This window comes from Lepisma saccharinum, chromosome 13, assembly GCF_977018435.1.
Source record: "Lepisma saccharinum chromosome 13, izLepSacc3.1, whole genome shotgun sequence".
Lineage (NCBI taxonomy): Eukaryota > Metazoa > Arthropoda > Insecta > Zygentoma > Lepismatidae > Lepisma > Lepisma saccharinum.
The window spans coordinates 73,671,055-73,689,517 of NC_139241.1; the positions used below are offsets into that span (position 1 = coordinate 73,671,055).

An 18,463-nucleotide genomic window follows, 5' to 3' on the forward strand; every position below is an offset into this window, starting at 1 on the left:
CAGTCCACGAATTGAAGACCGCACTCCAAGACCATACTCGGAGGATGCTCGCTTCAAGTACGGTCTTGCACCTTTCGGACACGGCCTTAATATGGCTCTCCAAATATATTTCTACATACGTGTCTGACTGTTGTCATTTGTTTATACTATCAAGTTTTTTTAAATTCTTTCCAATTACAGGGAAATACTTCCGATGTCTTACAAGAAACCACCCTAGAAATATATGACAGAGACATGTGCTCGGAAAAGTATGGTGATATAACTGGGAAAATCTGTGCATACGGTGAAAATACAGATTCTTGCCAGGTAGGTAAACGACGCATACAAGAAGATTTTTTTGCTGAGTATTGCTTTAGCCATATGGTACTCATAAAGTGATGTGCCGGAGACTATGGTCTGTGTCTACATGTGTTGTCTGCGCTGATCTGCGCTTTGTTTATTGGTTTTAAGCTTTACGCAACCCTGGCCTATTTCTAGGGTGACATGTTATGTTTGTTGTGAACAATAACGTCCTGACGACAAAGTTAATGTATCACTCGACAGTGGAACAATGAAACGATAGTGTTGCAATATGCAGATAGTAAATACCTGAACATGAGCAATCTCTAGGTAAGGATGTTCACCATAACTTGTACCATCAAGGGGTTGGCCGATAATTTTAATCAGAAAACCATGGACAAGCTATAGGCATTTGCGATTTGTCCGCGGCTAACACGAAACTCAAAGTGATTTGCCAAATTTCATCAAATTCGATTGTAAAGTGTATTATTTTTATTGCTTTTGTGTTAATATTGTACACAATATTACAATATTTCAAATGAGCAATTTAAACATCGGGCAATAGTTTTTATTGCATGTTATTATGATGAGTGTCTGTCGGTGTTTTCAATTTATTTCAAGCCAGAAACTGTAAATGGGTTTATCGCTTATGAAAAAGAAAGCACTTGACTTCAGGAAATGCGCCAATTGTGTACTCGATTTCGAGTGAAAAGTTGACTGATTTTTGTTAACTATATAGTGCAACACTAGCGCTTAAATTTCCTAGTCGTTTCATGGATAAAGTCACCTTTTACCGTCTTTATGCCATCACGATGAAAACAATCGAAATACACAACCCCTATATTTCTAATAACCTTTACTTCACGGAAAAAAGCTACATCTACCTGTACGTAATGTAGACTATAGTGCCATAGAGATACCAGATGTGAATTTGACACATTCACAGCTCAAAAATAATACATTTCAAGAAAAATTATGTTGTAATTATGCAAGGATTGACAAAAATATTCTTGAGTTGTAAATTGCAATATATCTGAAATTGATGGGGGAGGGGTAAGTGTCAACTGGACGCCACAAGTTTCTCGGTGTTTCAACTTGTCATTTACTTTACAGAAGACTTGTGTATTTTACAGGGCGACAGTGGCGGTCCGTTGGTAAACAAGGAAACAAGCAGCTATGAGCAAATAGGAGTCGTTTCATCTGGATCTGGCTGTGCTCGCCCAGACACTCCAGGTAGGTATCAAGACTTACAACGTCCTAGGTCTCAGCGAGAGCAGAAATAAATTTATAGAAAAGAAGAGTGCTTATTGCTCCTCCTCCAATCTCTACTCAGTACTGTACTTTATATTTCTTGTAGTTTTACGTCGCTCTCCTGCCAAATGTATGACAAGGGTGTCCAAGGGCAAACCTTTACTTTTTTGCACAGACAGAAGACACACACACAATATATATATATATATATATATATATATATATATATATATATATATAGTGGGTGTGTTTAGGAGCGGATTGCGAATGCACGTCATCATTTTTGTGCAAGGCAAATTTGTCAAAGGTGTAATGCTTGATTTTTTTTTATCCTTCACTGAAAACGAAGGAGTAGTCAGTGCACAAGATAGAGCCAGTAGCGATTGATACAGCAGCGTATACTCTGGGTCATCTAGGTAATCGCAGATGACCCGGCTGTATTTCTGTATATATATATACACACACATTTCTTCGCAATATTCTTCCAAACCAATTTCGATGCATACATTTCTTTGCTTCCAGCGCGCGAAAGCTTCCAACCGTTTGCCGCTGAATGTCCGGAAACCTTTTTCCAGCCGGTGGAATGACTTCAGGGAATCTCACCCTGACGTCATTCCCCCCGCTTCCCTTACAACCCTTGGCGAGGAGGAAGGAGAGAGGAAAGAGGGGGAGGAAACACTGTTTTTCAGGCGCGGTGATTCCGTGCCCAGGGTAACCTCCTTCTTGTGAGAGTCCACCGGTCGCACTCTCCACCTTCAGAGCCTTACCGTTCCCTCCGCTGAACTAGTGAAAACATACCCGGTAGAGTGCGAAGAACAGGAAAATTGAATAACATGGGCAAACCAATTCTACCCTAATTTTCACTTTACATTTGCTTCTGTCCTGCTGATTTCTGTTTCTTGAACATACATTTATCAAAAGGAAAAAGCTTAAATATTGAAGATGAAGCAAACTAAATTAAAATTCAAAGCTTAAGCAATTAAAGCACCTATATGCTGACTCCTTCCATTCTTGTATTTTCAAAAATAGTGATTGTTTCTCCTCTCTAATCTTCAAAAGCAGCGAGAATAGTTCTTTCACGGAACTGAATATTTTTTAAAGGGAAAGATATCAAAAATAAATTATATATATATATATATATATATATATATATATATATATATATATATATATATATATATAAGTTAATTTAAGTTTCTATATTCCGCCTCTTTAGATTAATAGTGATGAAGATGAACGAATTAAACATAAAACGGAAAAAAACACATCAGGCACGTAGTCAGGTGGAGGACTCTGTTGGCTGAAACCCTCCTCCCCGAAATCCTACAAATATCTAATTTAAAAAGTGAATAATGGTAATTAATTTTACTTCATTAGCAGGATTAAACACCTTGCATAATACGTTGTAATAATCTGAGATTCATCTTCAAGACTTCTAACCCCACTGTTTCAACTTTATGTGGCGGCTGCTAATAAGGGATGATCCCCATCCCGAAATAAAATTCTGGCTCTGGCCTGCAATGATTCGAACTTTTGAAACCTATCATTTCGAGCTCGGAAAGGGAATTTCTTTTTTTTTATCATTCATAGGGAATTTTTATTCTGAGCCAGGAACACAACAACAGAAGTTTGGCGCTTGAAACTGAATGTGTGTAGTCGTTGGCTTCGTGCTGTGCTTCGTGTTTATTATTTATTTAGGTGTTAGTGTTTGTCGTGACAGTGCTGTGTTAAAGGGTAATGGATGTGATACAAGATTTGCTGGTGAAACCTTTTGGAACAAGATATTTTCAGGAGAAGTTGCAAATTGTTAATACAGGTAGTCCAGTGTCATCGCTTGAACTTATTTCTACACACAAAGACAAAAATCGGGAATATGTGAGGCATTTTCGCAAGCAAATTATGACAAAACACCACCATGGTTGATATGAAGTTAATAAGCTTTGCTTTTTTGTTGGCCGTGCTTACTTTTCGGGGCTGAAAAGAATGTATGGACGCGTGGCAGATACTGTAATCTTTGCAACGCTTGTGCCAAACATGAAAAATCCAAAAGTCACATAACTTCCTTTGTTAAGCTGCAATCTTTCGCACAGACACGTATTGACTTGCAACTGGACAAACAGCGTGCTTTGGATGTGGTACGGCACAAGTAATCGGGTCCTGGGGTAAGTTGAATTTTGCACTTAAATTAATATTGCGGGTTTTTATTTCACTAGTGCACGTCTTTCATTTTATATTTCACAGGCTGTTTTTTATAGTTTTATAATACTGTCTTGTTTTATTATTTGAAATTCTACACGTATATTAGACTCGTTAGAACCAGCATACGCCACTGGATTGATATCCCCTCTTGCACGTACAAGTCCTGCGAAAATTGTTCACTGTATGTTAAATAAACTTTGCACTGAAGTATAATATGTAATGCTTGTATGCAGTACACATTAGGAAAGCAGAACCCAAATATTTATCAAATGATCCTAAAACATCGTACTGTATATTCTTTCAGGTCTGTATACTGATGTCCCTTCCTACAGATCTTGGATCGACGAGAATACAGCTTGTAACTATTGTACTGGAGAATATTAATCATGGCAAAATATAGCTTGTGTAAGATTGATTGTCATGTATAATATTTGAAACTGTTGAGAAATAAAAATTTTATTGCATTGAAGATTAATATAATATTTATTTACATCCCCCAACCTAAACAGAAAGTATGGTTCTGTAGCAAAGAATATACAAAGCATTGTTCTATTTTCCTCGAATTCAATTACTATTATACAGGGTGACTACAAGATTTTATTTCATAGGAATCACTTGTTAACCGTGTAACTTCTTGTAACGTGCATCAATAGACGCGATTATTCTGAGCTGTATATATAAATACCTAGGATTTTAATGGTCAACACATGGACCAGCTATAATAGTTTTGTTCTTTGGAATGGGACTTTGATACATGATGTCCGAGAAGAGAGATGATAAAAATATATTATTAATGTAAATAAGTCCATATTCATTTAGTCATCAATATCAACTTTTTCTGTACCTTTTGTAGGCTTATTCTAGGCATGTCACACTCAATAGATACTTTTCGTGTTGATTTCGTTGGTGACTGGACAAAACTTCAAGATTTTCTTCTGAAGTAAGAGATGAAGGCCTACCTGAACGAGAAAGATCCGCTACCGACACAGTCTGTTCAATCAAACCTTTTACCAAAAACTAAATATGCTGACCAAGGCAAAATTTATTTTATTTTAAAACATAAACTAAACGTTACGTTTTAAACTTCTAGCAAGATCTTCTTCAGACTGTACCAAATACAAATGAAATAAGGTACAAAACAGGAAGATAGAAGATAGTCTGAAGAAGACCTTGCTAGAAGGTTGAAACGTAACGTTTATTTTATGTTTTAAAATAAAATAAATTTTGCCTTGGTCAGCATATTGAGTTTTTTTATCATGGAAACAAGGCTTAATGGTGTTATAATTTAACAAACCTTTTACTAAACTTGTGAATGCAAGCTACAGAACAGTTAGAAAACATCTTACTGGGATTTCCATTTTATTGAACATAACTATGAAGCATTCAATTGTCACGGATGGGACACGGGGACTACATTTTTTATATTAAAGTTACTATTCTACTGATGGCCTCCCCGATGGCGCAGTGGTAGCGTCGTCGCCTTGTAATCAAGGGGTCCCGGGTTCGATACCCAGTGGAGGCACAAGTGGTTCGGATCCCACTTTAAACTGTAGGTCCAGTCCCGATTAGCCTTACTGTGCATAAAGTGGACTTAAAACACCAACTCAACTCAACTATTCTACTGATAGTTAAGCAACATTTTTTCTTACAGATTCTGTGCAATGAAATATGAAACTTAACACCGTTGATTAAAAATTACTACCCTTAGAATACTTTCCCAGATTTGTAGCTATAAGTGAACAATTTTGTGTCACTGGTGCGACAGACGATACACTGCATCTGTACTTAATAAGAACTTTATTTTAATTTCTGTGAAATGTCAAATGATGAAAAATAAATATTTAGGACAAAGAGAGAAGATAATTGACCCTTGAATATTCTATTAGAGTTGAGGGGGGAATGTAATAGTTAAAGGAGAAATTAATTGTTTTTTGGTGTCACGGGTGGGACACAGTAGAAAACACAAGTAAATTAAAAATCAAAATAAACTAATAATCTGTAAAATACCTTCTACTTTCTAACTTAATTATGTATAATACTTGAATTATTATCCCAGAGACAATTTTAGATTGTTCACCTACAACAGGGTAAAGTTACAGCATTGCATTCAAATGCTCCCCATGGAGTTTACACTTGCATGTGTATTTTTTTTAATTTGAATTAAATCTTTTTGGGTGCGTCAGCACTGAGGCTATTTTGCACCCTTCACGCTATACGGGGTCCAGTCCCATATCATACAAATATAAAAGTTTGTCAGAAAACTAATCGGCTTGGTTAAAAGCTGAGGCTAAAAAAGGGAGCTCAGCACAAATAAGGACAAAACACAGGACGACACAGAATTATACTGGCCATGGGGTTAGTCGCCAGGGCCTCGTTAGGCTGCAGTTCAGGGTGTACTACGTGGAAGTGAGGTTGACTATTGGGTGCACTATGTGGAAGGAGCACCCCTTACACCCCACACTTGCATGTGTAAAAATATGTCTAACCTAACATTTTAATCAAGGGTATATTTCACATAGTTCTTCCAAAATTACATAGCATTGATTGATTGATTGATTTAGTTTATTTTACTTCGCGTTTTGTGCCTCTTGGCTAATTTGCGAAGATGAGGATGAGTGATGAAAGGATGAAATTTATGAATGGACATTCACAAACAACCAAGCCCGACCAGGATTCGAACCCGGGACCCTTGGCGTCGCAGCGCGATGTGCTAACCGCTCGGCCACAGGGTCGGGCGCATAGTTCTTCCAAAATTACATAGCATAGCTATGCACACATGAGCATGGGATTCAGAATATCTCCTGCTGTGAAAATATACTTTTCCACATTCTTTCTAATAAATCTCAAAACTTCGGCTTTGAAAAAAACAACTCCATATTCTTTCCTCAGTCTTGTCGATAACACTTTTTCCAATGTGAAACTATATTTTATGCTAATTCATTCACTCTTCTCCGTTCTCCCGAAGAAACAAGAAACAAATCGTAATCTCCATACTAACAGGCACACAAGATTCAAAGTTTTAGGGAAGTCTTCAATGTTCCAAGGTAAGCAATATTCGCTATAGTAAAGTCGTTCCAGAAAATACCTCTCCATTCAAAAAAACCGCTAGCGTATTTCAAATTCTAAAAAATTGCACTGCGATCCAAAATTCAATATCGGATACTATTTCTAGTGCATATTAATTTTATGAACCCATAAATTATAAACTTTATTATTATTATTATTACGTGGTTTGGCTCTTGGTTTGGACCAGAAATATAGTTCATCTAGTGTGTAGACCCGTGCCTGCACAGAACCTAAAAACGTGTTAAGTTGTTGACACCAATAACACATTAAAGTGCATAATTTGCTTTTGGTGCATCAAATACGCACAGAAATGAATCAAAAGGTTCTTTCACCAATTGCTGTTCTATGAGAAGCACTAAAATGCATCCATTAAGAAGATCAGGTACGATTTCATTTCGAAGAAACCAAAATTACATGTTTATTTGTATCAATGCGTGAGAGCATGATGACAAACAACGGACGTCCCGAAGAAGAAATTGCCAATGCGATACTGAATTTTCGAGGAGCTGATTTTTTTTTTAGAAAAATATTCAAAAACGGAATACTGTACTTACGATAGAGTACAGCTGCTGTTTGCAATTGAAATTACAGAGAAAAAGCTAATTTTGAGCAACAATTAAAAATTCATTATTTATTCGTTTGATTTTGACGTGGAAATTACAACAAAACTTGCCTCCTAGTTCAATCTCTGCAATTGTGCTCCATGCAGTGGCGTACACAAAGAGGGGGGTTGGTGTGGGTCATAACCTCCCTTCGGTCCAGTATACAAAATGAGCACCGAGGGTAGGGAAATATGGCAAATTGAGGACTAACTACTAAAAAAGTATGTGAAACTGCCCTTCCCCTTTTGGAAAGTGCCGGGCACTCAACTGGTTGCATGGTGTTGGATAATTCGAACAATACTTTGGTCACAAACATTCTATCACACCTATTTATCCGTAACCGTCACGGTGTTCATCCAGATTATTTTTTATGCTAGGATGTCCAAATCTATCTTCATTCGGATTATTTTTACGCTGATGTTCAATTGTTCGTTCATACGGGTTATTTTAATGCTGAATTTTGGTTTATCAGCGACAAGATTAATTCAACCGTACAGATACATTCACACACACACACACACACACGTATATTTAGACAGTTTATGTCAATGTGTATATGTGAGCGGGAGAGTGTGCACTAAACCACACACATACGCATATACACATACAAAAAGATGCATAATGTTGAACGAGAGAAAAATATATTTTTTTTGAAAACATTACTGTCAATTCTAAAATATCCACATGTGACCATTACTCTCAACCAGTACAAAAGAAGAGTCAAAGAAACTATTATTATTATTAATAGTAGTAGTAGTAGTAGTAGTAGTAGTAGTAGTAGTAGTAGTAGTACTGTACTGCTACTATTATTGCTTTGTTCTACAGGCCGAAAACCCAGAGACTGAACGCAGGCGGACTCGAGTCCATGCCGTCCCGCAGTCGGAGTCCAAAGCACAGCGCCTCACGGCCACGGAGGAGGACAGTAACATATGTATTATTCCTAATATTAACCAAACTCAACCGAAAAATTGCAATAAGAAAGTGATCAATGCCAATAGCCATAGTAGATTTCTACCTGAAAATAGGGCAACACATGCCCCCTTTTTCTGGACTATTTAGTATAGAATTTCCATTGTAAATACCCGTACCTACTCAGTACTTAAAATTTAGATTTAACATTTGTTGCTTGTCATTTGTTTCTTTATTCATAAACCTACTTTTTGGTGCACTACTTCAAAAATGTTGATTCTTCCAGAAGCACAGTAAATTTTCCTGACAATTCCCCATGACTCTTCCAGAAAAAGTCAATTCCCTGAATTTTTCAGGTTTTCCAGACTGGTAGATACCCTGATACATACACCCCCCCATATATATATATATATATATACACACTTATAACACCATTAAGCCTTGTTTCCATTATTATGAAAAAATATAAATATGCTGACCAAGGCAGTAATTTATTTTATTAAAAACATAAACTAAACGTAAAGTTTCAACCTTCTAGCAAGGTCTTCATCAGACTCTGTATCAAGTACTTGTATATACACACACACAAAATATATTAAGTTTTCAATAATATACAGTAGTAGTTTATTAAAAACATATGTTACAATAACGGAAAATATGTAACCGATAATGACATAGATCCAAAGTTTTCCAAATACATAACTTGGGGGGGCCTCCCCCATGGCGCAGTGGTAGCGTCATTGCCTTGTAATCAAGGGGTCTCGGGTTCGATATCCGGTGGAGGCACAAGTTGTTCGGATTCCACTTTAAACTGTAGGTCCAGTCCCGATTAGCCTTACTGTGCATAAAAAGAAACTTAAAACACCAACTCAAACCAAACCAAACATAACTTGGGATTTTTTTAAAAAATGAAATAAAATTCCATTTAAGCCATGGAAAATTTGGGAGAGACACAAGGAAGTATGTGGGGCGGCAGTGCCATTCACTCCCCTTTAATGATGTCCCTGGTTAGTAAGAAGTAGTGAGCATAAAATACTGGAAGGAGGTCATAACTCCACGTGTTCCTATTCTATCAAAATAAAAACATATGATTTTTATTTGAGAGGCCACACTAAGAAAATCTCATGACCAAAATTTACACCTAAATTGTAAAGATTTTTCTTGAACGAATACAGAATAACTACGCATTTCAGTACATAAACGGTATGATTAGTGAAAATTGTAAAAGTAAGTTGTGACTCATCCGATGTAGGTACTGAATAAAGGTCACTCACAAGTATATAGTAATAATAATAATAATAAATTGACATTAAACTTATAGTTTACTATTATTAATTTATAACATCAATTGCTAATTGATTATCATCATTTCTATTATTCATTTTTTCAATAGACTAACATTCGGCCATTGAAAACATACTTGTGGTGTGTAGGGCACATATGGCCCTGGTTTCAAAGTATATAGATATGTAACTAACTCTCTTTGCAAAATTATTGCATATATTTGACCTTTTCGCGACGAAGAGAAAGAAAGAACGTGCGTTAAACAGACTGGTTCATGAACAATAAACGACAATAATGTCAAGGGCGCTTATTTTTTCGTAAGAATTATTATCCCCAAACACTATGTAGCAATTGAAAGGCTACAGATCTCTACGATGTATGTATCATCTTGCTCAATAGGATGTGGTGCTAAATATACTTCCATAAATAAAAGATCAATGGAGTTCGACAAAGAAGTGTGTGTTTTGCCATATTTACGACCAAAAACAGTTGTTTTTTGGCGTGTACTGCTGTGACAAGGGCTATAAAAATAGGAAGCAAGGTTCTTCAAGCACATCCAAAGCGTCGGCACATCTGGGATAGTATTATGGCCTTGTTCTATATTGCGTGCGTTTTCTTGGTTGCCCAAGCTCTTGGGTATCAGGAGGATATACCTATAGAACCGAAGCAGGCTTTCGAAAACATTCCACCTGAATTTCAACCCAAACAATGGTGGCTTGGAAACAACAACCAGAATTCAAATTATAACCCATACTTGAACTGGTACTGGAATTACTTGAATCAACAACAGCAGCGTCCGACTCCGACAGCAGCTCCATCCGGTGGGGGTACTCAGCAGCAACCGTCGTTGAATTCAGGAAATCAGTATGATGGTGATTGCGGTAAGTGTGTTCATTCTCTAGACATTCATTTTCTGGTGCTTTCTCCACTGCAGAGTTTGGCAACCAGTTAAAAATTCATAGTCGTGAATTCATTAATTACTTTTTCCCTTACTCTGGAGCTTCTTGTCAAATCAGGCCGATCATTAATTTCTGGAGAAGATGTTTATACTTCCAGAGCAAACAACGTTCTCATCTTCACACACTTTCAGTGTTGTGTAACTCATACACATTATGAAAAAGCCGCCAGTTCTCACAATGTAGTATGTTTTCGAGAAAGTACATATTAAGTGTAGTAAAATCCAAGCGCATCATTAACAATGAGCCAAGATCCGTAAGGAGCATCCAGTCCCATCGTGGATGTTTTCTGACTTCGAGTCGCATGCCATTGCTTTCAAATAGCTAGCCAATTGTCCTCACGATGCTATGTCAAACATGAAATCTTTGGAACTGTCGGCTCCCGTGGCGGAGTTGTTGTTAGAACATCCTGCTAGAAATCCCGGCCTGGGCATGGATGTTTGTGAGTGTCCATTCATCTCTGTTTGTGAGTGTCCATTCTCATTGTATTTACTATTTTAAATTTCATTTTCAATTTAAGTTTCACTTTAATTTTAATTCTTATTTTTTAATCCTAATCTTAATTATATCAATTTATTTAGTCTTATTTCAACCCTATTGGATTCTATTAATATTATTTTTAACAATTAGTTACATAGGGTAGGTAAGTTTATATCATAACATCCTAACATCAAGTTAATTTCACAATTATCCTTGCATTTTGTGTCCTTGTATATCCACAAAACTCATCTCCATGTAAACAAAATAAAAAACAAAAAAACACGGATTACTATAACTTGACAAGTTTAAAAACAAGACGCTGCAATCCATTCTTTGCGCACCTCACATCACATTTCCCCACTACAAGCAGTATTCGAAGTCGGGGTGCAGAAGGACACCCCCCATCCCCACACACACACTATAAAACCACCACCACCACCAAGCACAATCTAAGTATCACCCAACCTGCCACGACACGAGACGAACTTTTTCTTCTGTCCCATTTCATTTCGAAAACATTCACTTGTCACATCTCCTTTTATGAGACGAGACGGAAAGTGTCTCGTCTCGTGAGCAACACTAACATTAACAATAGAAGCATCCCCCTAGCTGTCCATAAAGTCTCGAGCAAACACCCTCCCATGTAACAATTTCCAGTTCAATGAAATGTCACTCACAAGGAAACAGTCATGCCGAGGTCGAGAGTCAAACCTGGAACATGCGACTTCCTCAGATAAATCATGAATTCTGTGTATAATAATTACAACGCCAGTTCATTCCTGGTAATTCTGAATCTGCTGTTTTGTTTGCATATATAAGCAGGATAATATTAAGTTTTCGAGGGCTCGTACCGTCGAAACGAGGAGTCAAGAAAAATAATTAAGAATTTTTTTTTTTTTGTATTTATAATGATAAGCCTTTGCATACGTTGTTAATTCTATATTTTTCTAGACTTGATACGAGAACGAGAATTGCCCTCCCAAATCGAGACGGATGTTTATAAATCGAGACGAGACTGTCAATGAAACATTTACAAATGAACACGAGACAGACATTTACCAATAAACACGAGACAGACATTTACAACTCTCAACGAGAACGAGACCAAGGCTGCCATGTCTCGTCTCGATAGGATCCTTAGTGATGAAGTTGTGAACCAACCAATTAATGCATTCGGGGTAACTAGATGAGGCGGCTTTTTTCGCAGTACAAAATTCAAAATAATTATATCGTACCATTTCAGTATGGGATATTGTTATACACATGGGCGTATATATAGTTCACGTGGGGGGGGGGGGGATGGATCAACTTTTGGTATGATTAGGGTGGCTTTATTTCGTAAGTGAAAATCCAGGACACTGCTGGCCCAAAGCTTGTTAGGGAGCAGGGGGCGCTGGATCCGACAGAGTTGTGTGTGTGTATGTAGTCACTAAGTCACGCTAGATTGATACTTTTCTGTTCATCTTGTGTCACTGCGTTTTTAAAAACCAAATATCTTTAAGATGACTCGAGCGGGAAAAATTACTGATTTGAAAGTCTGAATGCAGTTTCTTATCGCATAAATTCCGAAACTATCAGAAAATTGCAGACATTTGGTTTGCAGTCCCATCTGGTGTGTGAAATTACGTAATTTCCTTCCCATCCGTATCCCGTTCTGCGTCTCTAATTTAAGAGAATAAAATAAGTCCGAAGAAATTGTTATGAACAAGCGGATGAACAGGTAACTCTGGTAATTTTACTGAATCAAAGGGGGTGGACCCGTTGAACCCCCCCTTAAATACGCCCTTGGTTATACACATTATTTCCTTGTAATAATTATACATAAACTAAATATTAATATGTACTGTGCAACTGATGTAATCTTCTCAGTATATTTTCTCTTAATTGCCAAAAAATATTTTATCATAACTTGCGCAACAGAAATGAAACACAAACTGAAATTGCTTTATGGAAAATAAAGTAAATAGGCTTTATAAATAAAGTGAAGAATGTGAAAATTCTTATTTTGCACTACATAGGTTACGGTAAAATTTCGATAAATATAAGTTTAAAATATATATATTTTTGAAAGTTTGTTCAGCAACCAATTTTACAAGCAATATTTACGCATGACCCCAGAACACGCACGCAGCAGAACCCTTTCATTTATCTTGCACGTGAGCAGCAGGAATATTTCATGAAAGAATGATCATCACAAAGCATAGCTTTCCTTTCCACTATCGCCCCTTCTTCCATTATTTAAATCTGTACAGATTTGTAAAACTGCTGCACATGTTCGCTCACCGTGGGCTACCCCCAGTAAACTGGACGCTCGAAGCAGACGACAAACGAGCTCTCTCTAAGTCGTGACGCATTAACATGGCGGGACGTGTTTTCAGCGCAACGCTAGCCTCGCAACTTTGGAAGTCTCGTTTCTGCCTTAAACTGGACGCAGAGAAACGCGAGAACTTGCAGGGGTCATTTTTCCAGGGTGTAGTTTTTAAAATTGTTGTAAAAAAAATGAGTGGAAATGTCCATTGCATTTGCAAATGCCGTCCTACGCATTTCCTATAAATGATCCTTTAGTGAAATAAAAAATTAAGGCAAGAGGGGTTCAAACTTTGAAGTAAGAAGTAGGATTAACCAAATCTAAGAATAGCTTGGCGAAAAGGAATTTCCAAGATTAGTTTTGGGGAAAAATGACCCCGAATATCGACAGTCGTCTTGGGATCATAAGACTGTCTCTTTCATAGGTCTGTATGCTACGTGATTTGCACAAAATGCAATGCAAAATGGGAAATGCGAAATAGACTCTTAAACACGAAATTTAGAGTTTATTTACCGACACGACACTTTCTGAAGTCAGAATTATCCTGTGAGTTATGCAATTCATGAAAAATTGATTAATTGTGCTGTAAATATTTGAGAAGCAAAAATGGACCCCTTTATACAGGAATAAACTTAATATTCTGGTAACGACATAAACGTATTATTAGAAGGGATATGTTTCTTTTGTGTAATAAGTGCAGTTTTTGAATCAAATTTAGGATTATATTCACATTTTTAAAACGAAAATGTAATTTTATATTTCGCTTTTTTACCGCTATAGCAGCGAAATTGTATTTTATTTACCGCTTTTGAATCCGAAATTGACTTGTACCGAAATGTTGCTTTTTTTATTTACCAAAAATATGCGAATCTAATAATAACTTAAATTAGTACTGACAAGCGATTATTGCCACAAATTTATCATTGGAAAAAAAATCACCAGAAATTTTCAAATTTTCACGTAAATAAAAAAGTTTATAAAACAGCTCTATCTTGGATGTCAAATATGATGAGGTCGATAAATACTGAAATAACATTGTTACAAAGTTACAGATTCTTTATATGGAAGCGGAAGAAACTTATGTATTTTCATTGTTCATCTTTTCTTCGCCCAGTGTTCTTCCAATTAATTGCAGAACACCAAGTCGACCCCTTTTTTTTCGACATTGTGCAGCTTCGAACAACGCTTTTACCGGAGTAACTTTCAACAGCCTCCTTGCCGAAGATATGACGCGCGCTCTTACGCAAAACCCAGCCACCAATCACGTTGCCCGCCGCGGGAGGGACACGAACATAAAAGGAACCGACACTTCGTAATCCCTCTCTCCTTCTCTCTGCCTACACGTGTCTTCTTTGCACAAAGAACAACCTGTGGTACAGTGCACAAATAATAAATTGTTTTTGATGAGTAGATGCACAAAAGAGTGTTGACCTCACACAAATATCTATAACAAGAATTATCCTCAAATGTAATTGCAACGTTCACATCAGCAAACATATTCAGGTGTGTCATGTTAGTATTCGAATGAATATATCTTCTTGCACAACAGGGCCTGTGACAATTCACATGCTTCCATAAATATAGCATCGATAAGGCTTGACAAGAATATATGTACTTTGTTTTATTTACGACCAAGGACAGTTGTTTCTGGTGAATACCATTGAGGCAAAAACCTAGAAAAAGAGGAGGTAACGTTCTCCATACACCTCGAAAGCTTCAGCGGACCTGTTTAAACAGCCAGAAGCAATGGCTTGGTTTCACATTGTGTTCTGCGTCATTTTGGCTGTCCAATCACTTGGTTACCAGGTAGATGTGCCTGAAGAACCGAAGCAAGATCCGGCATTCAACCCAGGAGGAGATGCTCCCGTACACCTTGATCCTAAACAACAAACTTGGTGGTGGTATTATTTTCCCTACTATTACTACTACTATATTTATCATCAACAAACTACAACCACAACAAATGCTCCAGAGGCTACGACACAGAATGACAACATCGATGAATCACAATCAGAGTCATTGAATTACTATGATGAGTCTTGTGGTGAGTATGTCAACTGAAACTTCCTATATTTGAATTCAGGGTAAAGTGCTCGTTGTTTCAACGGGAAACTTCATCAGGCAACAGCCCAGATGGCACAGAAAATTTGCTGCAAGCCTGAAGTAAGCTTGCCATGGCAAGTGAAGAAGTTTGCAGCAAGATCACCATGGCAAGCTGTAAGTTTGCATCCAGCCATCTACAGGGTGAGTCATAAGTCTCCATACAAATGGTGAAAATGGTGACTAATGTTTATTTTTCCTTTCCAGGCAGGTGAACCAATGACAAGAGATGGCACTAACGAAGGAAGAACGGAATGTCATCATTCTGTTGGCTGGAAGTGGTACCACTCGTCATGTAGCACGTACATTCAATGGAACCCACAGAACGCTGATAACCCATGACACCGTGGCCAAATTTATCAAGAAATTCAGAAGGACAGGTTCTGTCGCCGACGAAAGCAGGCCTAGAAGACCAAAGACATCAACAGATGAAAGGAGGGTAATACAAGTGCCACGGTATCATGGGTTGGATATCTGCGTTCTGTGGGTTGCATTTAATGTACGTGCTACATGACGAGTGGTACCACTCCCAGCCAATATAATGATGTCAATCCGTTCTTCCTTCGTTAGTGGCATCTCTTTTCATTGGTTCACCTGAATTAAAAGGAAAAATAAACATAAGTCACCGTTTTCACCATTTGTATGGAGACTTATGACTCACCCTGTAGTTACCGTAAGTCAAAGTTGCAGGAAACTTGCCAAGGCAAGCGTGCATCAAGCTTGTCATAACTAAAGTTCGAATTTGTAATGTAATTACATATTCTGTTCCTTTCTAGATACATGACATGACATGATTTTACATAAGTTTTATGTTACATATTTTTAAATATTTGCCAGGATAATAAATATTGTACATATTTGCTCATTTACTATACATAAAACAACATATATGTTGGTGCGAATGAAATGTCCGGGCCAGGTGCGTCATTGCCAAAGGCCAAAAAAATCAAAACTACAATACCTGGTTAATCAAAATAGTCGCCATCTGCAACCACACACTTTTGCCATCGCTCAGCCAACAAATGGATTCCATGGCGAAAGAAGTCTGGAGTCTGCGACGCAAAGAACTCCTCAACGGCATGTTGCACCGCCCGATCATCAGCGAAGGTCTTTCCTGTCAGGAAGTGATCGAGATGCCAGAAGAGATGGTAGTCAGTGGAAGAGAGGTCGGGAGAATATGCTGGATGAGGATGGGTTTCATATTGCAACTCATGGAGAGCCTGCACCATCCTTTGCGCGACATGTGGGCGAGCATTGTCGTGCAACATGAGGACACCATGTCTGTGGACCATTGCTGGATGCTTGAGGAGAAGTTTGCTGTGCATTTCATGGAGTTCAGGACTGTAACGATCTTCATTGATGGTTTCACGTCGCTTGAGAAATACATGATGGATCACGCCCACCATAGACCACCATACCAGCAACAACACCTTCCGTGGGTGGAGAGGTGGTTTCGGAAACCGCCCTGGAAGTTGATCACGATCCAACCTGATCGTTTACGATTGTCATAGCAGATCCATTTTTCATCTGAAGTGACAGTCCGATGGAGGAAACCATCCCGGTTATTCTTGTTGGTCCGTGTCAAATCATGTGGTACCCATGAGTCCAAATTTTTCACTTTACAGATGGGCAGGGAGCCGCGGAACGACAGTGGTATGGTGTATGCCTAACTCGTCTGCAATGGCACGAACACTTTTCACTTGTCCGCTTCCACGGCGTTCCTGAGGAGCTCATCTGAACATGATGTTGGTCGATGGCCACGGGGATCATTTTGCAATGCTGTGTCACCGGAACGAAATTTGACAAAACAGCGGGGAATGGTGCTTTCGTTTGCCATTTCTGGCCCAAATGTACTCTTAATGGTTTTGGTGGCTTGCAGAGCAGAACGTCCCAGTTTGAATTCGTAAAGAAAAATCACTCGAAATTGTGTGTTGTCCATGGTGCATTTTCAGACGACCCTGTTCAGCAACACACTGCCTCCTGACTGTCTGGGTGCTCCAGCCTGTTTGCTGGACGTATACAGAGTTTAGGACGTTAGACGCCTGACCTCAGTCAATCCCTGTGTTGTGTTGTTGAGGTGAGTTTGACAGCAGACGTCAAAGCGGGCATTTCATTCGCACCAACCAAATATTTTGGTATTTCCCATCTTGATCCTTTTCCCCATGTTTTCAATCTCTGAAACATGATGAAGAAAATTTGTAGCTCATGTGATCTCATATTTTCTAATCAATGAGATGCTTGGTGCATACGGTCACCTAATATTGAATGACAAGTCCACAGACAGGTTGAAGACAAAAATAATAATTAAAAAATACGGGAACTGTTATTTATCGAAAGATGCTGAAGTTACTCCCCCCCCCCTCTGGTTACATATTTTCGTTTCGCTTTTAGGTTTAGGCGAAGTACCTAGAAACTTGGTGGACAAGATAGGTGCTCGTACTTTCCTGTACGTAGCGAGTTGCACAATATGTCCCCTTGTACAAAACTAGCTATGTATTTTCATTCGATTGTTCTTTCTGCAGATGCTTCTTTTTACAATTTGTTTCGAAAGTTACAAAGAGCTCTCTTACATATTTACATATTATACAATAATTTTCGATGTGAAAATTAATTTATAATTCACAAAATTGGTTTCTTAAATTGATACAAAATTTAATTTGAACAGTCCTTAAAATTAAGTTGATTATGTTCAAATAAAATAAATATCTAGCAGAATTCTTGAAATTGCTTGGATACTCGATTGTTATTAATATTACATATTCTTTGATACTACATATTCACCTACATATCCTTTTGATAATACATATTTAGGTACATATTTAATCAATTATTGTTACACATTTTGTACTTTGATTTTACATAAAAATCTGGTGTCTATTCATAACTACTTGTAAGCTTTCGGCAGTAGCCTTTCTGCAAAGCAAAAGTGCTTGCGAACACTCACTTGCCGTGTACTTGCATCCAGCTTACCATATCAAACTTACTTTGACAAGCAATAAGCAAGCTATCGTAAGCTTGCCACAAGTTTA

General features: G+C 37.8%; 2 protein-coding genes across 2 annotated transcripts in view; both read left to right on the top strand.

The window, feature by feature from the left end:
• The window catches only part of LOC145997039 (trypsin-1-like), a 29,059-nt gene extending 24,905 nt beyond the window's left edge, over positions 1–4,154 (top strand). Inside the window, exons 5-7 of the mRNA XM_083133662.1 lie at positions 181–306; positions 1,413–1,512; positions 4,034–4,154. Of these exons, the coding sequence (XP_082989788.1) occupies positions 181–306; positions 1,413–1,512; positions 4,034–4,113 (306 nt within the window). The 3' untranslated portion in view covers positions 4,114–4,154. The remainder of the gene's footprint in view (positions 1–180; positions 307–1,412; positions 1,513–4,033) is intronic.
• A 6,004-nt stretch (positions 4,155–10,158) lies between these two features.
• LOC145997041 (chymotrypsin-1-like) overlaps positions 10,159–18,463 on the top strand; it is a 33,093-nt gene continuing 24,788 nt past the window's right edge. The window contains exon 1 of the mRNA XM_083133663.1: positions 10,159–10,471. Coding sequence (XP_082989789.1) covers positions 10,177–10,471 — 295 coding nt within the window. The 5' untranslated portion in view covers positions 10,159–10,176. The remainder of the gene's footprint in view (positions 10,472–18,463) is intronic.